Source organism: Alternaria atra, assembly GCF_907166805.1.
Source record: "Alternaria atra isolate CS162 genome assembly, contig: 22, whole genome shotgun sequence".
NCBI lineage: Eukaryota > Fungi > Ascomycota > Dothideomycetes > Pleosporales > Pleosporaceae > Alternaria > Alternaria atra.
The window spans coordinates 1101561-1125402 of record NW_025091320.1 but is presented as its reverse complement, the minus strand read 5'-3'; the positions used below and the strand labels follow the sequence as shown (position 1 = coordinate 1125402).

At 50.3% G+C, this 23842-nt stretch overlaps 8 protein-coding genes across 8 annotated transcripts; 2 read left to right on the top strand and 6 right to left on the bottom strand.

Moving 5' to 3' along the window:
- Window positions 1-101: 101 nt before the first annotated feature.
- Window positions 102-1030, bottom strand: ALTATR162_LOCUS3134 (uncharacterized protein; the record flags this gene model as incomplete). Its single annotated transcript, XM_043310740.1, has 3 exons — window positions 102-318; window positions 419-675; window positions 773-1030. The coding sequence occupies 3 exons, from the start codon at window positions 1028-1030 to the stop codon at window positions 102-104; spliced, it is 732 nt and encodes a 243-aa protein (XP_043166675.1).
- Window positions 1031-1474: 444 nt separating this feature from the next.
- ALTATR162_LOCUS3133 (uncharacterized protein) lies at window positions 1475-3976 on the bottom strand (the record flags this gene model as incomplete). Its single annotated transcript, XM_043310739.1, has 1 exon — window positions 1475-3976. One exon carries the CDS (start codon window positions 3974-3976, stop codon window positions 1475-1477), a length of 2502 nt encoding a protein of 833 aa, XP_043166674.1.
- Window positions 3977-4641: 665 nt separating this feature from the next.
- Window positions 4642-5426, top strand: ALTATR162_LOCUS3132 (uncharacterized protein; the record flags this gene model as incomplete). The annotated part of the gene is made up of 2 exons (XM_043310738.1): window positions 4642-4753; window positions 4909-5426. 2 exons carry the CDS (start codon window positions 4642-4644, stop codon window positions 5424-5426), a joined length of 630 nt encoding a protein of 209 aa, XP_043166673.1.
- A 2126-nt stretch (window positions 5427-7552) lies between these two features.
- ALTATR162_LOCUS3131 (uncharacterized protein) lies at window positions 7553-8962 on the top strand (the record flags this gene model as incomplete). The annotated part of the gene is made up of 7 exons (XM_043310737.1): window positions 7553-7631; window positions 7690-7714; window positions 7764-7913; window positions 7966-8009; window positions 8057-8124; window positions 8186-8286; window positions 8335-8962. The coding sequence occupies 7 exons, from the start codon at window positions 7553-7555 to the stop codon at window positions 8960-8962; spliced, it is 1095 nt and encodes a 364-aa protein (XP_043166672.1).
- A 5952-nt stretch (window positions 8963-14914) lies between these two features.
- ALTATR162_LOCUS3130 (uncharacterized protein) lies at window positions 14915-16327 on the bottom strand (the record flags this gene model as incomplete). The annotated part of the gene is made up of 4 exons (XM_043310736.1): window positions 14915-15402; window positions 15450-15717; window positions 15769-16268; window positions 16321-16327. The coding sequence occupies 4 exons, from the start codon at window positions 16325-16327 to the stop codon at window positions 14915-14917; spliced, it is 1263 nt and encodes a 420-aa protein (XP_043166671.1).
- A 1017-nt stretch (window positions 16328-17344) lies between these two features.
- Window positions 17345-19363, bottom strand: ALTATR162_LOCUS3129 (uncharacterized protein; the record flags this gene model as incomplete). The annotated part of the gene is made up of 4 exons (XM_043310735.1): window positions 17345-18076; window positions 18128-18611; window positions 18667-18909; window positions 19221-19363. The coding sequence occupies 4 exons, from the start codon at window positions 19361-19363 to the stop codon at window positions 17345-17347; spliced, it is 1602 nt and encodes a 533-aa protein (XP_043166670.1).
- Window positions 19364-20252: 889 nt separating this feature from the next.
- On the bottom strand, window positions 20253-21236 carry ALTATR162_LOCUS3128 (uncharacterized protein; the record flags this gene model as incomplete). The annotated part of the gene is made up of 1 exon (XM_043310734.1): window positions 20253-21236. The coding sequence occupies one exon, from the start codon at window positions 21234-21236 to the stop codon at window positions 20253-20255; it is 984 nt and encodes a 327-aa protein (XP_043166669.1).
- A 355-nt stretch (window positions 21237-21591) lies between these two features.
- On the bottom strand, window positions 21592-22825 carry ALTATR162_LOCUS3127 (uncharacterized protein; the record flags this gene model as incomplete). Its single annotated transcript, XM_043310733.1, has 2 exons — window positions 21592-22483; window positions 22533-22825. 2 exons carry the CDS (start codon window positions 22823-22825, stop codon window positions 21592-21594), a joined length of 1185 nt encoding a protein of 394 aa, XP_043166668.1.
- Window positions 22826-23842: the final 1017 nt, after the last annotated feature.

Sequence of the window (23842 nt, the reverse complement as noted above, 5' to 3'; positions counted from 1 at the left end):
TGATTATATGTGCAATCTCCATGATGATATGTACACCCTCCGTGCATCATGCATTACCAAGCCATTCACTGGCCACTCAAGCTCTATATTACATTGTAGACCTACTGTCGGCCCATAGGTCCCGGTGGATACGGTGGCTGTCCCTGAGGCCCAAGGTCCTCTTCTCCACTGTCGCCCGTCCTGGCTGTAGGCTTCGTTTCGGTCGTAGGAGCCTTAGGTTCACCCATCCCATCGGGCTTTGGTGGGGATTTCGTGCCTGGTCCGCCACGCTTTTGCCAGTCGAGCCACGAGCCACGGTATTCGCCAACGTTTGTGTATCTACCATACGCATTAGTTTATAACTTCCTGCTGCAAGATCCTATCGCCCTTGAAAATTGTATATTCGATGTCTGTGCTCCGACTAGGGATATAGACTTACCCAGCCTGCTTTGCGATTCCCGCCGCCGCCGAGCTCCTTACTCCAGCTTTGCAAAAGAAGACGACCTCCTTGCCCTTTGGTGGTTTCTGGAAGCCAAATCTATCCTGGAATTCCTCCTCGTCTAGTAGCAGTGCATCGGGCTGCGAGGTAACAGGGATGTTTATGGAGGTGGGAATAGTGTCTGTTTCGAATTCATGAGGTTCGCGAACGTCGATTAGGAGGCGTGAGTCTGAGGGAGCTTCAAGGATGTGTAGAACCTGAACAGGTTAGCGATCATTCCGAGGAGAGTGCATTATTCTCAGAGAAGGGAGTTCCACAGGTGGAGCGAAATTGGGAAAGCATATGTAGACGTACATCATCGAATTCGTAAACTTTGTTCTGCTTCAAGTCATTTGGTGCTTGCGAGTGCCATCTTTTCTGTACTGGTGTTGCTTGTAGCCTCGCAGCGTTTCCTACAATAACAGTTCTGCTCTGCGAAGCATTTACAGTTTGTGGCTTGGGCGCAATGCTAAAAGCTCGTGCAGTGGTGAAGCTCAATCGTGTTGTCTGTCGACCGATGACGGAGGCATTGGAGCGGGCGCCGAACAATTGGGCTGCGCGTTTGGAGGCCATTGTTCTGGTAAAGGGCGCGACAATATTTCGTGATGATTCAGTTGGAAAGAACTGAGAAAAGTAGGTATCGGAAATTCTGAGATGATGCCCGGGTTATGATACCCAATGCTCAAGCAAGTGGGGAGAGGGCTTCGGATCTAGCTAAATTACTGCCGACGTCACTCTTCGCGAACATTGGAGCGTAACCACGCTAAGCTTTTAGTTCGGCAAGCATCATCATGCACGACACATGCATCGGTTGCAGAATCCCGAACGCGTGGTATATTGATTCATTCATTGGATGTGTAGCATAAAAGTACATAGCGGAGACTGTACCATCCAGGGCCTATCCAATAGTGCCAAAATGTAACGCCAGTATAAGCTCAACAACAGGTTATGGGGTATTTTCAATGGAACACGAATTATATGAGAGATGGTATAAACATCCGGAAATAGCGAGGCAGCTTACTCTTTCTCATTGCGCTGAACGTCCAGACCGCGCAGTCGCTGCGATAGTAGTCCCGCATTGGGAGGACCAGATGGGCTACCAAGTGGCGAGAATGCATTCACGCCATAGCCGACATCGCCTTTGCTCAGCTTCTCAAAAGTACCATCGCTTTGACTGTTCTGGCTGCTCACGCCGGCTCGTGGTGATGTTATAGGCGTTTCGAACGGGCTTTTCGGATCCACATCCATGCAGTCACGGGAAACAGGCCGTGAATCGATTGCAGCCAGCCGACCAAGGCTAAATGGTATGGGTTGCATCTCCGGCATAGGCGAGCTGAAGCCACTCGACACTGAGGAGTTGGTGGTACCACCTGTGAACTTGACGGCTGGTGGAGGCAGTGGAGTGTGTTGCTTTAGGCCATCCAGCTGATCATATGCTTGCTGAGACTGTGAAAGTGGCCATCCAGCGCTGCGCCGACGGAAAGCCTTATCCGTGGTAAACTGGGCTCCGGCTGACTGTGACTTTTGCAACGACGGTCCTTCTCGCGTCGGCTTATAGGTGCTGTATCTAGGCTCTGGTTGCTGGATTTCGTTTCTGAGTTTCTCTTTACCGTCCGGTACTCGATTCGCAAAGACAACTCGTATGCTTTTGTACAAATAATGGCGACCCTTCGAAGGACAGCATATGTGGAGATGGATTAGGTATCGCAGGATCGGTCGGTCGTTCGGGTCGTCTGAATTGCTGAGAGCAGCTTCTGGACGATCGGTGCCCAAGTTCTTCCGCGAGGCTGCGGGCATATCGATGATAGGTCCCGCAGAGTAACTGCGCTGTCTGATGAAAGTTTTCTGACCAGGTTCCATATCCGACAAATCATATGGAACCAGGAAAAGCTTGACTGCTGTCTTGTTTGGATTCTTCAGCACGATCTGGAGCTGACCTTGTGGCGGAATACGATAAGAGCCCCCAGGAGGCGCCTTGGGTGATGTCGATCGCCGCTTCTTCTTCTCTTTCCGGCGAAGGTCTCCTTTTGCACTTTGACCATTTTCTTCTTCTCCAAGATTAATCCTGAAGTCGAGGTCGTCTTGATCAGGGGCTGGCACAACATGTCGTCGCTTGCGTTTACCAGTCTCACTACTTTCGTCTGGCGGTGGCAATGAATTTTCTAGATCAATGTGCCCAACATAGGGGCTCGGCTCATTATCCGAGATCCTACCGTTGCCTGTATTGTAGCTATAGAAGACAGCTGGAAAGGGTACTGTAACGTGAGGTGGACATTTGAGGCTTGATTTACACTGTCCTCTGCCTAGTACCCCAATCTTGGCGACGAAGTCGAGAGGCCGCGATGGTGTAGTAGACATGCGTCCCCGTAGTATCGACTCCTCATATGAACCAACCATGGGAGCGTGCTGCAATGGAGATGCCTCTGACGAGAAGGAGGGGCGCCGCGCGTGAAGGAACGGTGTCTGCGAATGAGACTGGGGCTCAGACTGGTTGAACGTCATCGATCGTCGAGGCTGATGCGCCTGGTATGGTATTGAACTACTATGGCGTAGATGTCGCGCAGCTGGAGTCCCGGTCGCGGATCGGGCCATCTGAGTGGGTTGGTAGTCATCGAAGGACGCAGGAGAGTACGTATGCCGGCGATTATTTCTGTCGGGGCTGCGAGACCCTTGTCGCGAGCTTGGTCTAGAAGAAAAGTCCAAGTCTGTATTGTTTGCCTGCTGAACAAGCGGGCTCGTGGGCGGTAGGAAAGCGAATGAGCTGAATGGTGGCTGTGACGACTGCGATATCGCCCGTGCTCGTGCAGCTGTGCGATTGTCACCGCCGCGCGATTCCGGATACGAGACATCATTGCGTTGTGCAGCAAAGGCGGCGGTTGGGAATGAGCGATTCCAAGGGACTACTGGTGAAGTTGCTAGGAAGCCTGAGGATGAGGGGTCATTCTCGGATGTTGTGCCTGCTCTCTTCTCTCTAAAGTCTCCGGAGTGTAATGCCGATCGCGGGCGTTCGATATCCAAGCCGATCGCTGCAGGGTCTCGAAGATGTTCTGGGGTAGAGATGCGTGAGGTTTGCGGCTCGGTGGATGAGGCTAGAGGTGTCTTCGGGCGGTCTTGCGATGTCGGTCGGGTGAAGGCATCGCGTTCAGTCATAACTTCGCCCTGTATCACATCATCAGTATTCCTTACATCGGCCATCAAACGCCGTGGTGTGAATGTTTCCTGAGTCTCCGGGCGGGTACTCACACCCTGCCGCTGCAGCCACGATGGACTATTCGTCCTTTTGATCCTCTCGATCCACTCCTTCCGTCCGAACATGGATGGTTTGCGCGTTTGGCTAGGGGACTCAGGGTTCATGTCCAGAGACATGTCGGTTTTCGGTAGTTCTGATTGCAGGTCGGTTTCCAAGTTCCTTTCTACAGCGAATCCCGAAGTGTCTGCTCTTTGGAAGCTCGTGACCGATGCCTGAGGCGAGAATGACGATGTCGGCGGACTATCATGGGGATCATGAAATATGGGCATGATTGTAACAAATTGTTGCAATAGACAGCATGAGTACAGAAACCTAACGAGAATCAGAGAACAGTGGCGTGTTCGCGAGCGTGAAAGAGGTTAAGCACTGAGATGGCAGGTCGTAAGGATGGCGGAGACAGTGAGGTCAAGCGGTTGGAGCACCTGCTGGCCCGACGAATGATATGAGTAAGAGTTTCCAGTTTAAATCGGGTGCGTTGGCTCCAGTGGTCGCTTCATTGTACAGTCATACTGCCCGGTTTTACGACGAAACACCGTGGAGCGCCCCAGTTGAAGGTGCGGAGAGGAGAGACGCAGGGCCGGGACGGATGACGCGCTTTGGTCTTTGTTACAAGACGGAAGTTTCCTAATCGCTGCTGATAAAGTCGCTCGTGCCGCCGAACCGGTATTGGCCGACGCGACATGTCACACGACGAAAAAGAATAACTCTCCCGGATGCTTCTGCCCGTCCCCGCGGGAGGCGTGAATCTGTGTGCATAGATGCGATGGCGCACAAAGCTGAGGCATGAGTTCATAGCCCGTCGCGGTGGTGAAAGCGCTCGTGACCGGCTCTAGATCGCGCCCCACTTTGCCAAGGCCGATGAAATGGGCTCGCGTCTTCTGGGATAATCTTAGTACCGCGATTCCAAACTTTTCCGACATTCCACAGCCTTAATATGGGGGCAAAACGACCGCATGAAGGAGACGCAAAGTCTTTTGTGAAGAAGCAAAAGAGTCGCTTCGCTATCGGTCCTGCAAATTTGCCGGATGGCACCCATAGACGGAAAAGTAGGTTCTCTCTAATATGTTTTTATGCGTAGGCTTGTATGACGGTAGAGACTCGAACGAGGATATCGCAGTGTTATGATACAGGAGGTGACTACGCGACTACCCATATCTGCTCGCGCCGCATCATACAGTCCAATTGCTAATTGTGCGCGTAGTCGAAAAGATCAAGAAAGGTCTCATCAGCAAGGCGAAGCTGAAGAAGCAGTACGCAAAGCTCAAGGCTCGCGAAGAAAACGAAGAGACGACGCCGCGCAAGTCCGTTTACGACCGCGAATCTGTCCACGACAATGAAGACGAGGACGAGAATGAGAACAAGGAGTCTACCGAGCCTGTCCCAGAGCCCACTTTGGAGCCACATCCTGATCGCGTTGCCATGTTAGAAGAGAAGTCGCCCGAACCAGAGCCCAGGCAGAACTTTGAGAGACGGCAACGGCGGCCACGACCACAGCCGTTCTTGAAAGAGACTGAGGTGGCACAAAAGAAGAGGGAAGAGATTGAGGCGCGACAAAAAGCGAGGGAAGAAGCGGACAAGGAGCGCGCGAAGAAGATCGCTGAGCGCGAGCGCTTCAGGAAAACCATGGCTAAAGCGAGGGGTCCAAATGGACAGAGGAAACTGGGCCGAGAGAGCACAGTCCTGCTTGCCAAAGCGCAGAGGCTCATGGGCAAGACGTGAAGCACCAACATGACATGGTGGCGACGCTGCCATCTACAATCTATGGTGATGGATATACCTACGTCAGCTGGAGACACCGCTTTTCCCACGCCGTTATCAACGTCTACGCATGTCAATCGGCGCCAAAGACATCACTGTGATGTACAACAATAACGGTATCGACCTGTTTACCCTGGAGCTGCTGCTGCCCTCTTGGCAGATGGAGAAATCCCGTCGATCAATGTAGTTGAACGCATGTTGGCGACCACGGCAATGGTTGAGTTTTATACGTGTGCGCTCATCAGGAAGAGCAGCGGACTATCCGACGTATGACAGGCCGCGCGCTCTTACGAACGAGAGGGGCCACAAACAGTCTAGGTCAGGTGTACGACTCAATATATCGCACTCACCGAGTATACCTCTACGAATCAACTGAGCAAATCAACTCACTTATTCGTTGAATTCTGTTCCTCGAAACATTGGAGATCACCATGCATCGATGTTGTGTGATGTTACATACCCAGCCTTACCCTCAGCGTTAAGACAACGAGCGGTGGGCTAGGGCGTAATTTAACATGATACGACAGTAGAAGTCTAAAAAATGATATCGAGTCCGCCAGGTAACTATGCAAATCCATGTCGTTGTTTAGATATATAGTGGGAGGCGCATAGTGATCGGCATTGGCCAGAAATGGCCGATGGCACTTGCGAAATAAGACAAATTCAAAGTACTCGGGCCTAACGATCTTCGCAGCCTCGCTTACTTCTGTTGGATCACATCTAAGAGCTTCCCATCGTGCCTCTTATCACGTGAGCTTATGACACAAATAGTAATCCTTTCACCGGAATGTGTTCAACCTGTCTAACTATTGGTTCCATTTTCACAACCGTTGCGCTCGCCCTCTGTCGTGCCAGTAAGAGTCCACCGCCAGGAGTAGTCAGCGCCTGTAACTGAATGAACTGGTCCCAACGATACGGTACCATATAAGCCACTCTCTACGTCGAAGCTCACTGGAACTCTGCAAGTCTCGGGCGCAACCTGTTGCTGGGTTTATGGGATGCTGCCGCGTGCTCCTCGCTGAGTGGTGGTTGTGATGCGTGTACCAATAACAACGTACGACGTATATCGCAAACTTCACCTTGCTGATTACATGTAACTATCAATTGACTTAATTCATTCCGGAGATCTCTTCGGCGGCCGTGTCGAGACGATCAGCACGGACCGATATTGGCTTACAACTCAGCCACTATGTAACCTCTTTGAAACCAACTCGAAATTGAACACAGATGGACTTCCTTATCGAGCGACTATATCGTTCCTGTTTTGCTAGAGGCAGGCTGTATACGGCGACCATTGTTTGTTCCTATCGAATCGCCCAGCGTACTTTCCGTTATTGAGAAGTGGGGTGTGACCCACGAAGGGTAAAAAACATACATCAACAACGAACGATTGTTACGTCAGACATGCCATATATGTAACTTGCTGTTCCTGGTAAGTACGTGGCATATCTTGTGGAGCAATAAGCTTATTCCAACAGGTTGCTAAGTTCCCGAGGTCTGTGTTTCTTAAGGTCTAGCGGTGTATGGTCCATGCAGCCTTACCTAGGTACCTACAGGGTCCTAGCCATGCGAAAATCCTTTGGGGGCTGTACACACCACCTTGTCAACGGCCCGTCAGAAGATGCATTAGCCCTACGCGCACGCGTCATGGCTGCAAAGCCCCGTTGAAATGCATGGAACATGTTCGTTACTGGATGGTTTCGAAAACGCCATAGGTTGGTGCGCACACTAGCCAAACCGAGTATCGACCTCGAACAATACAACTTGGCATACAGTTTCCTGCCGTCTATCCTCCGCAATACCCAAGTACCTGGCTTGCCAAGATGATGGATCACTATTATGCTAGCTTTCCGCTTAAGATCGTAGTCGGCTCTTCACGATGTCTACATATCTAGTAGTCTTGCACTCCTTACTTATCTCCAATTTCTGCTGCTTGACCGATATAAGTCAAGCTTCCTAGAATTCTTAGACAATCTTAGACATCTTCCCTTCTTTATACTACACTCTTTCCCTGGTCATTAGAACGTTTTTCGATTGGTCATACCAGTACATTACAAAGGACAAGATTTCCACCTATCCTGACCCTAATGGACAACTCGATTCGCCAACCTAGGAAATGGTCTTTAGCAGAAGATCAGAAACTTCGAGAAGAAGTGGAAGCACAACGTAAGTTATGCTTATCATTCTCTAGCATTCTTCAAGCAAGCTAACTGAGCATCATCAGTCGTAGAAGGAGAAGTCAAGGATTGGTATGTCACATCTTGCGACAGTCGATTCTACAATTAACAAGATACATAGGTGCAGAATCGCCGATAGCCTCCCGGGACGAACGAACAAAGACTGTAGAAAACGTTGGCACAACTCAGTAGCAGGAGGTCTGAAGAAAGGACAATGGTCAAAGAGTGAAGACCAGTTGCTTTCAAGAGGTGTGCAACAGCACGGCCAAAAGTATGGTTCAGTGAAACACAGGAAGTACCAGAGCTGACTGTTATTTCAACAGATGGACTGTAGTTGCAAGCTGTGTCGGAACACGCAGTGCAGACCGTAAGTGATATAACTGGTAGCTATTTTCATTTCTAATCGATCATTAGAGTGCGCAAAGCGGTGGCAGCAATCACTTGATCCTGATCTAGATCGAAGCGAATGGCGCGACTCAGATGTCAGTGGACAGCAGTCTCATACATGTTTCACACTTCAGCAAGCTAACAAGCGCTTCGTAGGATGCAACACTTATCGACGCAGTCCAGCGACTTGGACGACACTGGAAAGATATCCAACGTGAACATTTCCCCGGCAGGTCGAAGAATGATATCAAGAACCGGTATGTCACTTGCTTTTGCCTATTGAACTTGTTGTTGATAGTCTTAAGATACACAGTCCTTGTGCGAAGATATCAGAACCAGGGTGTTATCCTGCCCAATGCTCCAAGCTCTCCATCCGACTGTGGTACACCGGCGGGCTTGTCAAGCTATCCTGATGACGATGATTACCTCTCCCACAACTCACACATGTACGATACGTTATTGCCAACACCCTCTCACGGATCAGATCGCCACTCCTGGTCAAGTTTCGACAATGATGCATACTCCACATGGTCATCTCCGCAAACATACACCACACCTACCGCCATAGCCGACCATAACGCACATCATCAATCGGTCACTCCGTCCCAGTATCTGTATACTCAGCCACCACTAGGCTCGAACGTGCCTTCCACATGGGATCAAACATCCCCCTACACATATCACCCGGCACCGTCACTGCATACCGGCGCACCTACAAACCCACCAGTATATGGCTACAGCCCATATCCGGTCACCCAGCAACCAATGATGGCCCACAACATTGCTTACACAGCCTCCACGGACCGAACACCATATGCCACGATGCCGGATCACTCGCCACCTACTGCATCAGGTCAGCAGGTTTACGACCCGAGCGTATCAGCAATGTACCGTGACCCTAGACATTCACAACATCCCTACTATCACTCTTGAGGCTGTGCAACATGTATCTTATAGTGTAGGACTTGGCGGTTGATTACTTAATAGGTTAGATATGGCAAGTGTTGATAGGTCGAGCTTGGACTGTTTCGTCACAGTATGCAATAGAGATAATTATCCGTCCGAAAATCCTTGACCAATGGTCTGTTTCACTGAGGCTAACTCGTGTTTCAACGAATTCCTTGCAAATCTCGGTATCAACTACTGCACGTTCTCCAGACGCCAGAGGCCCAACCACGTGACTTAATCGGAATGCAGGACCCCTGATTGGTCGCCTAAACACAACACAGCCTCAACCCCGAGTAGAGGTCGGACGCCTCGCGCACCCACCGCGTTAAGTGACCTTCGCTAATTACCCATCCGAGTAAAGTGCGCTTCCACGGAAGAAAAGAAGAAAAGACAGGATCCGTAGTCGAGTCAGGTCGGCGTCCCCACTATCACGAATCAAGGATGCACGGCCAGATTCTTTTTCTCTGCCTTGAAGACAGCCTGAGCCGTTGCAGCAGCGCATCAATACACCACATGCATGCTAGCTAGTGCCATATGTGGCTAAGGTAGGGAGGGTTACCTGATCCGCTACCTTGCCCGCTGCACGATGCACGATCTCGTCGCCTGGTGCGCTGTTTTACCTGCCTCATCCGCTGCATGACGCACGGGAGGTCTCTACATTACATACGCGAGTACCTGCAGCTTTGTCCCATACAGACTAGATCATGCTATGCTGCTCGCTTGGGCCGTTATTTGTTGACCCTTTGTCACGATACACCGAGAGCCCGATGATGGCTTGCCGCGATACCCTAGGTACCGTTAGCATGGAAGTTAACCACGTACGTGGAACGGCGCCCCGTTCCTGTCGATCTGTGTTGTCGATGCTGCACGCCATACCTCATTCCTCGCATTCTTGAACGGGACTCTGGGCCTGGCCTGGGTTGGCATGTTGCTGCCTTGAGATAGGCCTCGTATCTTGGAGGAGGTCCTGTAGACGAGCGTACGCGTTCCTGCATGAAAAAGTGTATATTTGGGTGTATGTACACTTCGAATAAGCGGTATGATGTCAAACGCATGATGTCAAATGCCCGTTGGCACGTGGTAGCGTTGAGAATCGGAGTCGCCGTTCGGAGTTCCCACCAGCTCTTTCAAGGTTGGGTCGAAGAGAAGCAGTTGCGTCAATGATGGCATCTGGTTTGCATGCATGTTTAGGTCGAAATTGGCTGGATTGGAGTTATGGACGCGTAAGAGAACTAAACTCGACACGAAAAAAATAGGCACCTGAATCTGCACCAATGCAGCCTCTCTAAGGCGTTACCCGTGATAGACGAGTGTACCTCTCCACAAATCATCCTCTCATGCTATGAGCTTCAAAGCCGATATGACGTCTCGGGGCGGTGACAAATGGTGATCGTAGCTGTTGCGAAACACATTTTTGTATCTGCTGCGAAGCGAAACCGCTTTGAACAATGAGCATTTCGACTTTGACACCAAGAAGGGGCTTTCATCTCACAGCTGTACCCAAAGATGTAAACGTACTCAGGAGATGTTGACATTCTATCACTTTACCAGTCCTGCTTCACAAGTCCGACATCACACGACAATTCTCAAAGAGGTAATGGGAAGCTAGACTGCTATCAATAGATGAACTCCGCGGCATACGCCATTAGCTCCCTAGAAACACTCTAGTAGTAACTTCGTCGCACTATCATGTTACATTATAATACACAGTACAATACAGTAGGATCGATACATCACAAACGTCGTGTTTCAGCCTCGTAGTTTGCCTTACCAAGGGTTAGTGAAGGTTGTTGAGACGCGTGTCCACACCAGTTGCAAGTTAAGCTTTTCGCTTAGTCGTGAGACGGTCCGCTCTTGGAGGCCCGATATATGGCGGTTTTCCGGTGGTAGAATAGGCAAGGACAGTGGAGTTGGATCAGGCCACGTGAACGCACGTAGGATAATGACTAGCTTATTTGTGCATGGACATCTGCTTGTAGGCTGCTCAAGGATTACTAACAAACTAATGACCTTTTTCGAACGGGATCCGCCATGTATCTTGCCCATTCTCTTCTACTCTTCTTGATTAGGTTCCATCTACCAGTCGTTGTCACACTTAGCAACAAAGAACAGATCAAAGATCTATTGCTCTTCGTCGATCGACCGCGTTCCCCATACCACGGACCATCTTGCTTTTGTTGTAACTTTTCGGTTTTATCCAATCATCCACCTTCTCCCAGTCGAGTTCGAAGCCGCCTTCATCGTGTGTGGGCGAGCACTCGCGCTCTTTGTCGTGACATATATACAGACGTTGAAAATCCTTGAAGGGGTTCAAGCAGCACTCATCTCTAAAGACTGCATCCTTTCGGAAAAATTGACGCGACAGGGATACTTTGTGTGCTCGGTACTTAGAAGTTCTCACTGACCCAGTCCTAGATCTCTTGTGGCGCGCTAACGTCGCCCCAACGTAGGCGGGCTTTGCGGCCCGCCGTCTGTTTTGGATCGTGTAGCTTAGAACGACCATAGTTGAACTCAAGATCCTCTTCTTTTGGTTGCCCTTCCTTCTTTGAGACCCTAGACGGTGATGCTGTTCCCCTTGCTTACGCCTGTTCTGCGTTGTTTCGGGGAAATCTTGCTTTCAGGATTTGTGTTTTCCGACCGGCAGGTTGCAATGTAGACTCAGTGTGTTGTTCTACCAGTGTATCGTTTTGAGGCCGGTTCTCCTTATCCTGACCAGCATCGCGTTCCGCATCAGCGCCAGTCCTTGCTTCGCTTCGCTTTTGTGGCATGGTCGTGCACTGGAAATCAATGAGACAACGGTCGAAAAACAAACATTCCAACAAGACCTTGCCCAGAAGCCGTACCGATGTTCGAGATGAGGCGTGACACGCCGTGGTGCGGATTGGTGTTTCGGATTACGTCACGTGTCAACCTGGGTACCCTTCACACGAGTGATCAGCGCAGTTCGGAGCGACTGCTTCGTCGAATCGAGGATGCCGACCAATTCCCGCCCAAAGCGCGCCGCTAACCAGTATTGTCCTCAATCCATGCCATGGAGGTCCAGAAAGCCTCTCACTCTGCCTCGTATATACTAGCAACCGGCGCACCTTCAACGTTTCACATGTTGTTCGGTTAATGAACCCCTGAGTACACCGAGAAGCACTAGATACAACGAACATGTGTGCAACATAAACTCACATGCATCTAGGATGTTTCCAACCGAGGGGGGCTGGTCCAACTTCCATTGGCAATCTCGTATATATTTCTCAAGCTCATGCAGAGTGAGCTTATATGCGCCTCTATGAGACCATCATCGTGCTTCGCCACTGATGTGCGTGTGTGTTGTCGCGATATGGTCGACTAGCTCTAGCATAGGAGGCATACCGTTTCTCCTTTTGGTGTTTCCGCCCAGAGGACTGGGACAAGGGTTTCTGTTGGTGCAGTGACGTGCAGATTGCTTGCAGGTTCTTGACTAGGCAGCAGAATCATGCCTCACAAGGCAGAACAACGAGGAGTACACGACTAGCATGCAACCTGGGCACCGGCACTGGTCCTGGTGTTCGATCAGTCGAACTGGAACCACTTCGGCATATCATATCGTCGACCGGTTCGATCCATCACAAATGCCCGAACGCTGCAGCGTTGTTTAAGTACAAGGCGTGCCGGAGTTATGGAAGGGAAAATAGTGCCTAAGTCATAGGCGGGGTTTTCGGATCCTGGCAAAATCTGCTAAGTCCCGACCCGCGCACCCAACCAAATCTTTCCACACCCAACCAAACTTCATCTTGGAGGGTCCTAAAGGCTTCTAGTTCATAGCAGAGAGCTGTTACAAAATATTCACGTTATTAACGTAAAATTTCGTCGAGTGTTCATCGAAAGCAGCAACAGCCCGGCTAGCTCAATCGGTAGAGCGTGAGACTCTTAGTTATCACGTCCTAACAGACACGATTGTATCAAATCTCAAGGTTGTGGGTTCGACCCCCACGTCGGGCTTTCTTTTTGCTATGGTTTCGTCCATCACAGTCCCAAGAACGAGGTGTTGGTGGTGCGGCGGTGAATGTCATTTTGGTTCCCACACGCTACCTAGGTGATTCATCCACAACCACCACCATCACAACATCAGTAAACATCTGGATATTATCTCTCTCGTCTCTCTACTGTATAATGAAGCATTTTTTTAAATGAACTTGCAGTCTCAAGAGGAAAAGTTTCCGTGTAGTGCATTTCGTGTTAATTACGCATAACGCTCATCTCATAGGATAAACGCAAACCCAAGCAGCGATCAGCCAAATTCTTCGGGAATCAGTCAATTTGTTAGCAATATAAGTATATCTCGTCAGACGTAAAGCTGTTTGTTGTTTGTAACGTATTACGGCTGCGGGTGCTTCTAACGGAAGCTTTCAATCCTTACAACCAAACTGTCAAGACGCAGCCTAGCACCACTTCGCTATGCAACCAAATAGGTACGTATAATCAGTGAACTACTGATCATAGTGCAGGATAGTATATATCGTCAGTCAGGCCTGATATAAACGTGCAAAAAAAAGTAAAAAGTAACAGAAAAGCTAGGAATTAAAGAGTTAAACCTAGGATGTTGTTGTTAGGCTTGTTACTATTAGATGATAGGGATGCAAGAGATAGTGGAGTAATAGTATATTGTCTGGTAAGGATAGATGAATCGTTGTTCTGTAGACTACGATCTCGTCTCTCTACTTATACTCGCACTAGCTAGGGTCACATAACAAGAAGGAGCACCGTGTCCTAACAGTTATTAAATAGTTCTATAAACAACAATATGCGAACATTAGAAGGTTTAACGCTCATTATGTGACCTATTTCTGCTTACCTAAAAAGGGCGCCCCCTCTACAGCTAGTAGGAGGAGGTTTTATTAGGCTAACTTACAGTTGCGCTTTGTTGGATTTTTAGTCACTGTTCAGGCTGAAATGCTTCCGAAGGAAGCAATAATCGTACTTGGTTCACAGCTGGGACCTAGGGTATGAAAGGAGTCACGATACCACCGTGATTTTGGGCTACATTGGAATTTGTGGCCTTTAGATGTTGTTCCCCAATTATGAGCGAATATTTAACAACTTGTAAAAAATTGCAACGCAACCAGACCACGTTCAACTGACAAGAAACCCTGGATTTGGAGTATGGAAACACTCCAGAGTATGTCAAAGAGGAATCAGATTATTGGGGCCATTTTATTCTCTGGTTAGAACCTATTCATACATCGCACATGTCTAGGTGGTGTGATCTCTTCGACCAGACGTAGCTTGCTTTTCAACAACCCCCACAACAACGGCAGCGGTATTCGACTTGGTCATGGGCGTCTTGAGCCTGACATTGACTACGAAAAACGACCGCCGAATATAACCACCAGAGAGTCTGTGGAAAGTGCAGATATGGTGGATGATTTCAACCCTCGATTGGACAACGGTGTATTCATGATGGACATTAGAGCTGGGCTAGGGGCTGGTGGAGTTCTAGCTACTGTATGTTTTGACACAAAGCTGGTTTGAGTTACTCCGAGGATAGTCTACTGCCGGCTATAGGAGTTGCTCTTAGCCTACACTCAATATATCTCCTCCCTGTCACACTTCCATCATCAACCAAGATGGTGTTGAATCAAAGTGCTCATTCATCTATTCGTTACATAATCATAATACCTATTCATGGCAGCAAAACGCTCAAACATACAAATGTCAACAAGGCTTCTTAGCTAGAGTAGACAACCGTAATAGAGCAAGCTCATACAAATGGCTAAGCAGTATCAATATACCTCCCCAAATATCCGAGGCGCATCACATGCGTTCAATGGAACATGGTGGGGGGCAAGAGACTGGACAGTAAGAATGTTACATCCGTGCAGTGGGTATCTCAACGCCAACCATGCAATGCGATCGTCGAGCCATAAGAATAGTGTTGAAGAGAAAGGGGAGGAATTACTCCCATCGTTATCTCGCTGGGTATGCGGGATACGGTCCGTGTTGGTGGTGATGGGGCGGAGCAGGCATTGATGGCTGGTACATAGCGCGCTTGTCTTGTGGAGGGTAAGCTTCGAACATGACGCGTCGTTGAGGTGCTTCAGCTCTGAGTGAACTCGGTTGTGGCTGGCCGCTTGTTGGGAAGCGCTGAGAGTTGTTGGGGCTACTCATGAAGAGCAACGTATCAACAGCGTCCTTCTCGGCTTGTTGGCTTGGCATGCGAAGAATACCTGCTCGAGGAGTTGCTGGTGATCGTGGGCCTGCACCAACGTCGCTATAGTGTTTTCTTTGGCTAGCCCCAAGGAGCGGAGGGGGTATATGTGAGACGCTGGAACGACTTCTCCGCCTACTCTGGAAAGTCGGAGCTGGTGCAAGGCCATAGCCAGGCTGTGCCCCAGTGATAGAGATGAGGTTTGCAGCAGCATTCATTGCAGGGCGGGTGCCTGGTCGCCAGTAGGCTGAAAGGCGTTAGTACTGTCAAACCAAGCATTCGGGGATAACTTACAAGCTGGGGTTCCTGCAAGTGACCGAGTTGGATCGGAAGCAGGGGACATGATCATTTGGTCTGAGATATCAGAAACGCCGCTCGGTCTTCTTTGGCGGTCGGTAGTACCAGGTGAATCAAACGCTAAATGATCACTCCTCCCAGGAGCAGAGTTGGGCGATCCACGTTGTGACTGGCTCTCTTCCAGCTCCTCGAGTGACTGCTTCTCCCAGCCGTTTTGGACCTTGACCATGGCGTAGGAAAGACGTGTCTTAAGCTGTGCGGATAACTGCGTTCGCGTCAACAACCTGCAATCTTGGTCTGGGGCTACAAGACGCACCTCTCCAATGCGAGTGACTGAATGGGTGTCCATGCTCTTGTTCCTCTTATGTGCATATGTGCGCACCGATGGTGTTTCGGGCGCTAGCCCAGCACTCTTTAGAGATCCATCTACAGTTCTCTTGGAGCCCTGATTTGTTGGAGACTCTAGTGGCATGAAACTAGCTGCTGTGCCACCAGTTTGCAGCGCGTTGGCGGCTGCTGTATCGATGTGCGGTGCAGCTCGCACGTCCCCACCAGTGCTTTGGCTCGACGACTTGGGCATTGGTGCCTCTGTAGCGTTATTTTGGCTTGCTACATTGGTCGAAGAAGGGGTGGTAAGGTCGGTTTCCGTAGCGGTTAAGGTGGACAGGTTACTCGAGGAGGAGGGTAGTGCCGGTGCCGAGAAGGTGCTAGACACAGCAGATTGAACCGACTCTTGCGAGTCGTGGGGCTCTGTGTTGTTTGCAGTAGCAACGGTTGCTGTATGGATGGCATTCGCGTGTTCTGCTGGTGCAATGGCTGTGTGAGTACCAAGGCAATAACTCGGCTTGGAGAAACGCGACTGACTTACGCATCATCGTTTCGCGGGCGTGGCGGCGGGGTAGTAGGCAACTAGTGGCTCGCGCTGTCTATCCAATCTGGAGACAATCTTACAATGTCTAATCGGAAGTGTCGATGGAAGTGAAGATGTCAGAGTAGCAAATGTCCCAATGGCGGCACTCAGTGGGAGAGCGATGGTCGGAGACGTGTCGTAGGAGCACCGTGTTCGTGCGCAGCACGCGAGATAGCGGGAAGACGCGCGAACGGGCGGGAACAGTTCCTTGTTCGGCACCCAAAAAGCAGTTCGGAAAGGGCGCGGAAAAGATGCCAGGAGATGTCAGGGGTGCTGTGAGGCTTCAAGGCGCGTCCTAGTGAGGTGTAAGAGCGCAAAGCCAGGCGCATGCTCGAATGCAAGAGCCTGAAGCCGCTTGCGAGCCGCGCAGTCACATGGTGCCAGCCGACGCGTAGCATTAGCGGGTGGCAATCTACTCCCAACGAACGAACGATTCCGACTTTGGCGGTAAAAGCGCGTCCATTCAATATGCAGGCGAACGGCTGGTCTGAGCAGAGTTTTCTGCGACGATACGCGCATGGCTTGCTGCAATGCAATGTCAGCCATGACAGCATGCATCAAACACGAACATTCTACGTTATGCTCTCGTCCATGGTGAGATCCGTGGTACACTGATGCATTGACTCAAACGCAAACCATCTTCGCCCAATGCCACCATCGAACCCGGACAACTCGATACGGATGTCGCGCTAATACATCGTTTGTGTGATATCTCGTCCCGGACTGCCCAGCGATTGAACCCTTGGAAGGATGGATCTTGTGGTGTTGAGGTTGGAAGTGCAGAAAACATCACGTATTCCGTCGACGATGTGACGAATGTTGGAAAAAGCACTTGTACCACTCTAGGTGCTATTGGTCACATACAAAGCCGCTGATCGGCTGTTTCATATTTTTGTTCGATCAAGTAAAATATACAACAGCGAGGTATATGAATACACGTTTCGATTACATTTACTACATTCAAATCTTTCATGTCCTGTCTTTACATGGCCTTCTCCGCACTCGAGTAATCCCACTTGGGCAGCTTCATGGTGCCATGCTCATTCAAATGCTTGTGCATGTCGAAGCTGTTCCACAACAGATGCGGCTCGTGGCCCCAGCCCTTTCTCAGGCACTCAAACTCTGCCTTGTTGAAGTAGTCCTCCAAAATCGGCACGTAGTCGGGGTGTGCACACTTCTTGATGATGACGCGGGCACGCTCCTTGGGTGAGAGACCACGGACGTCTGCGAGACCTTGCTCGGTGACGATGACGTCGAGGTCGTGCTCTGTCTGGTCGATATGGGTGCACATGGGCACGATGCACGATACACCAGTTGGGTCCGTCTTGGTAGGACGGGTCGAGGGTGTGTGCATGATGGAGTACTTGGAAGAGCGCAGGAAGTCGGCGGATCCACCAAGACCGTTGAGCATGCGGCTACCCATGACACACGTCGAGTTGGCGTGCGCGTAGATGTCGACTTCGACAGGAGTGTTCATACCAATGACACCGAGACGTCGAATGATCTCAGGAGAATTGGAGACCTGCTGAGAGCGGAGCAGTAGCTTGGGTGCATATCGGTCCCAGTTCTCATAGAAGCGGTGAAAGCCATCGGGCGAGAATCGGATCGAAGTGGCAGTCGCAAAGTCTAGATTGCCAGAGTCGAAGAGGTCCAGGAAGGAGTCTTGGAGAACCTCCGTCCACACCTTGAGGTTCTTGAAGTTTGCACCACCGGACTGTGCGTGTTAGTAACAAGCATCAAGCAATCGATTTAGTATAACACGTACGGCGAGTCCACCAACAACAGCGTTGGCAATGTTTCCAATACCAGACTGGATGGGCAAGAGGTTCTCTGGCAGACGGCCATGTTTGACCTCGTGCTTCAAGAACTCAATCAAGTTCGCAGCAATAGCTCTTGAGGTTTCATCTTCAGCGGCATTGGGCTGGGTCTGATCGGGGTAGTCGCTCTCTACAATCGCCACGACCTTCTCCGGATCGACAGGAATGTGCGGTGTACCGATGCGATCTTCTGGAGACATGATGAGGTAAGGCTTTCGGCGCGGTGGAAGATCAGTCATAGTGATGTCATGCAGACCTTCAAAAGAGGGAGCTGCGGTGTTGACCTCGATGATGATCTTGTCAGCCATCTGGATCAGTTCGGGTGATGCGCCAACACTGGCTCCTGGAATGATACCACCGTCCTCGGTGATGGCCGACGCTTCCACTATGGTAACATCGAGTTTGTTGTGGGGCTTGTTCAGTGTGTAAAAACTAGGCCAAATTAACATTGTTCCTTGCTCGTGGAGTTCGACATGGTTGTACATACCCGTACATCAAGTCGACAGGAAACATGCTAAGATGTTTGTCGAAGAAGTTGATGTTGCCGTTGTTGATACCCTTGGCAATTTCCTTGCCGACTTGATGCGGCGACCGGCGCTCGATCATGTTGAGCCGTGCCCATCGGTTTTCAGTCTCTGCGCCTGAAGATGCACCAACAAACAGGTTGTACTTGAGCTGACCCTGGAGGTTGTTCTTTTCGACATGGTCGGCCAAAGCCGTGGGGATCTTCCTGCCATGGCATTAGTTTAAGAACTTGACGAACGTAATAGACAAGATCCATTCGAATCAAGGTATGTGTGACAAGTGCCATAGCCAAGGCTCTTGACTACTCGTCTCGACTTGATCCATGCGCAGCTCGAATTGTGGAGTCGGGGATATTTCGGCTTTCGTCACTTGCCAAACTTCCGTTCCACCTCGGGATCCCAGATCGAACTACCCAACAGGCCCGATATCGTTTGCCATAGTCAGGGCTACGCTGAGTACCCGAAGAGCCTCATAGCTTGGCTTTCAACGTAGTGCGAAGGCAGAGAAGATGCTTACTTTGGGTATCCCACACCAGTGAAGCCACTCCAGCCAATGTATGCTCCATTGGGGAAATGGTGAAGCAAATCCTCAGCCTTTGCAATCTTCTTGAGATAACTCGGCCTCCTGACCCGACTCTTCAATGCTGCAGAGACCGACATCTTTGCTTCTGAGTGTTTTTCTTTTCCAATGTGATGATCGTGATCCCGATTACTAGCTTATCGATAAAGCTTTGGAGCTGTCCGAGGAGCGTTGAGCTCAGCGCGAGCGTGGTAGAAGGACAATGGAGTGGAGAGGAGCCGCGATGGGCAAAATATGTGAATTAAGGGTTCTGGGGAGAATTGGAGTATTTAAAGCATGGAGAGGCCAAGACTAGACCTGTTTCGAGCGGCGTCGGCGTGGAGTGTTGCTGTGGGCTGATGCTCATGGTGACCCACACAAGCATGACGTCTGCCGTAAAACCCCGGTCGGGGGAGGGGATGCGCATGCAAGAACGCGGAATGATTGGAGGACTAGTTTTAGGATTATTGGTTTTCGGTATCGTTCTAAATGATGTGTAGGAAACGTACGATACCGATCATCCCGATCCTGAAAGAGGGTTGCGTTTTTGAGCGGTCCCTTGGAGACCTATCGATACATACAATTCAAACGTATTCATACAATTTTACTTTGATGATTCCGTGCAGGAATAAAATGTAAGTACCTTCATATTAATTTATGATGTTTCCAGGTTTATGAGGAGATACAAGCTCCTTTGAAAAAACAACCTGAGCGTGCTTCATCAATCGGCACCTGAACAAGATGGGAAGCTCAACGGATGACTTCATTCTAGCAAATATCACCCGCTCATTTCATAGGTTACTATGGCGTAGTGACACTGCCGTCCGGACGTGCGAAGGCCCATCACAGCACTTCTTATTTAGCAGAGAATTTGTTACGAAGCTCACATTCTAATCCGGGTGAAATGTATAATGTCATAGTCGCATATAAATACAAACCAACCACCGGCCCAGTGTAGTGTCGCCAATACTAGCCCTGTGACATGCTATTCTACAGCTCAATTATCTCTTGGATCTCGTCCACGACACTGCTCCACACTGTCTTCTCTGAGGAGAAGTAAGTCCTGAAGACATCCTTCAATACCTTGTCTCCTAGATTCATGTGTCCGCCCTTGGTCGTCTTGAAGTGTAGACCACCCTTCTTATCGAGCTTCTTAAGACCAATCCAATCCTCCTTGTAGATATCGCGATCCCTAAGGTCCGTGACCTCATTGCTGGTGGTATTTGTGTACGCGAACCAACCCGACTCCTTCGGTATGACAGTGGTGTCGTCTTCGAACACGTACATAACAAAGTTGTCTAACGCAGCGAGGTTCTTCGCGTAGGTGACGTTCTTCAGCACCCTCTCGTTGTTGATATCGGCGAGGAAGTTGGAAGCTTCGAGATACTCTTCTGTGGGTTCGCCAGTTGTCTCGTTGGTGGCTTTGAAGTACTGCGCTGGAACGAGGTGGCCCTGTACCCACGCGCCCCAGGTATTAGCTTTGAGCAGACTAATATAGCCCTTGCACAGCCAGTCTCCGTCTTTGCAGATCTGATACTTGGCGATACCGTTGTGTTGACTGCCAAATGTAACCAAATTCTTAACGTTTATACGGTCTCCGCAGCGCTCTATCAGTCCACGAAGGAACTGCCCACCCTGAGAAAAGCCGAGTGCGTTTAAAGCTGGCGCTTTGCTCAAAACTTCGTGTTCCGCGATGTCGTCACAGACTTGCGCAATCTGCTCCGTCACATTGCCTAAGAATGTCGCTGTTCGATCGCTACCAGCATCTTCATCGAGCCGAATGTAGTACACATATGTGCCAGGGTTCGTCTCGTTTGCGAGGTCGCCGACGCTGTGCAGGCCATCTGCGGCATAGTTGTCGCCTAAGCCATGCCAGATGAGCAGTGGTAGAGGCTTGGAATCGGTTCGTGTGAGTGGCGACGCGATCGTCTGCGTCGCCAGTAAGAGTGTCGAAAGTGGAAGTAAATGAAGCATTTTGGAGACCGTAGAATTGAGATGGGAGGTGTAGGGTTGGAAGGCGCAACTTGAATGTATGAGACGCGAAAGTGATCTACGCCGCATTGCATGACGTTAGCATCAACCCGAGGCAGGTACAGCCGAGCATGGTCATAGCTTTCCATCGCTTTCACATCCAGAGAAAACATACAGTAAGGCCAGGTCACTATTATCATACTGTATATGAAGAAAAGAGCGCATACATATTGCTAAGAGCCTGGATTGGTGGATGCCAACCAGTGGTATACTACCATATCATCAGAATATTTTTTGAACACCGGAACGCCAACACCACATTGCGCCGTGCCATGCAATGATGTCTTTAACCAATAGCTCAACCAGCGATCAACGGTGTCTGCACCGACTGGAGCGCGTCCTGCTTCATCGCCTTGCGTTTCTCCTTGCTGATTGAGCTCTTCTTCTCTGTCTTCTTGGCCTTTTTAGCTTCTCTCCTGGCCTGTTTCGCAGCAAGCTCTTCGTCGTCCAGCATCTCCTCCTCCCACTCATCCCACTTCCTCTTGCGCTCTGCGGACTTGCCCTTGGGTGTGCCCTCGGTGATGGCACCGTGGTATGGTGCGTCACGGACTTGCTCAGGCTCAGCCCACAGCTCGTCAGCGAGCCAGATGGGCAGAGCCTTTGTCGCGGGACCCTTGACGTGCAGACTGCGGATGTTGCGCCAGCCCTGCCCAACGTGCTTATTGACAACTTCGGACACGACAGCCGCAGCGTTCTCAACAATCTGTTCAGATGTCATGGAAAGGTTGCCGATCTTGATAGAAGTATTGGCAGATGGGCTCATGCTGAGGTAGGTCGAGTTGAGAGCAGACTCGATCTCCTTTGCTACGCCTTGTGGTGTTCCAACTACGTTTTGTGGCTCTTTTGCGTCCTTCTTTGCGCTCTTGTCGATGTAGGCGCCTGCAGTAAGACGAATTGGAATTGGGCGCTTTGACTTGCTCTTGTAGAAGACCTTGCCTAGGCACTCTGCGACAATCTTGATTACGCGATCGTCGACCATGAAAACGTCGTACTCGGCGAGAAGTGCGCGCTTCTGCTCAAATGCCTTGTATCGCTTCTTCAGCTTGTCCACACCAAGCACACGTTGCACCTTTCCACGAAGGGCTTCTGGGAAAGCGTCAGATGCGACAAGGTCTTTGTATGCCCTTTGCGGGTCTTTGGTGAAGATGCATATCCGGACATCGTTCGCAATGATAGGGTGAGGTAGTTTGCTGGATAACATTAGCGGTGTGTCGCAAGCGCCATCATGTGCGAACCTACATGGCCACAGGCTTCAAGCTCTTGGTGTTGCCAATCTGCTTTTTTGTCGCCAGACTGAGAAAGATTGGCTCGTCAACCTCCTCCGCCTCGTCCTCATCTGCTGCCAAGCTCTTCTTTGGTGCCTCCTGCTGCTTTTCCTCGACGTGTTTCTTCATATGCGCAACAAGCGCCTTCGCCGCGCGCTCGACTTGCGACGGATCCAGCTGGTAGGGGGTGCCATTCGTGGTTTTGGTAGTGAGAGGCGCCTCGGTCGCCTTCTCGGCCTTCTTGGTTAGAGTCTTCGATTTAGCCATTGTTGCGGTGATGTGTTTGCGATGTTTCTCGTTGCTGGAAATTCTGGGCTAGACCCTTGTCCGAACTTTCGAACTTTTTGCCGGCTTTGAGGTTTCTCCGATGCTCCGAGGCAAATGCGGGGCTCGCTAATCCACATGCGGCAGGCAGTTGCGTCCAATCATCGCGTCGCAGTATCTTCAAGCACACGACAGGCTATTCATCCTTGCAATGTCACCAGCCGACCAATATCAATTTCACCACTTGTTCCCGTGCAGTCAGCCGTTTCATCAGCAGCGCGTCAATGGTACTCGACGTGGTACATACGCTGTCATTGCCCGTGCCAGCGATGAAGAACTGGTTGCAAGACACATTCGCCTCTCCATAATCAGACTGAATAATGAGGCATCACGAACACGACAGCAGTCATTGAACACGTACAGGACTGCCTACACGAGATTAACTGGTTCGTGTTATCGATTGATCGAAGCCATCCGAACACGGTTGAGCCGAAACGCCGTCACCGTGCGCTCGCCTGGCCATCTTCTCACACGACGCGTCTATACCGCTGTTCGCGTCCGTCGGCCCTACAGCTCCACTTTGGTTACGGACGTGTTTGCTCTCGCGTTAGTTGCGTCGATTGCTGCACAAAGTTTTTCTTTTCACTTGCGTGACGTTTGCCTCCATCTGGACATGGGCGTAGGACTGTGGGGCCATTCCATCTTCGTGCATGAGCACGCAGTACCTCAAGATCTTGGTACGCGTTCATAGCATGCGTAACGATACATTTTGTTCTATATATTTCAATTTGATACATGCGGCAACTATAGTGCGAGAGACGTGTGTGCCGCAAGTGTAGCACTAAATGTGAATGACTTTGTCTTAGCGCGTCAACATTACCAATGATGGTGCGTTAATGTGGAATCAGCTGCAGTGTAGAGGGGCTGGCAGAGCGGAGAAAATCAAGTTCGAAAGGCAGCCGAGGAGACAATGTATGTCATAGGCGTAATAATTATGCTCGTGCACAGAGGCTGGTGAAC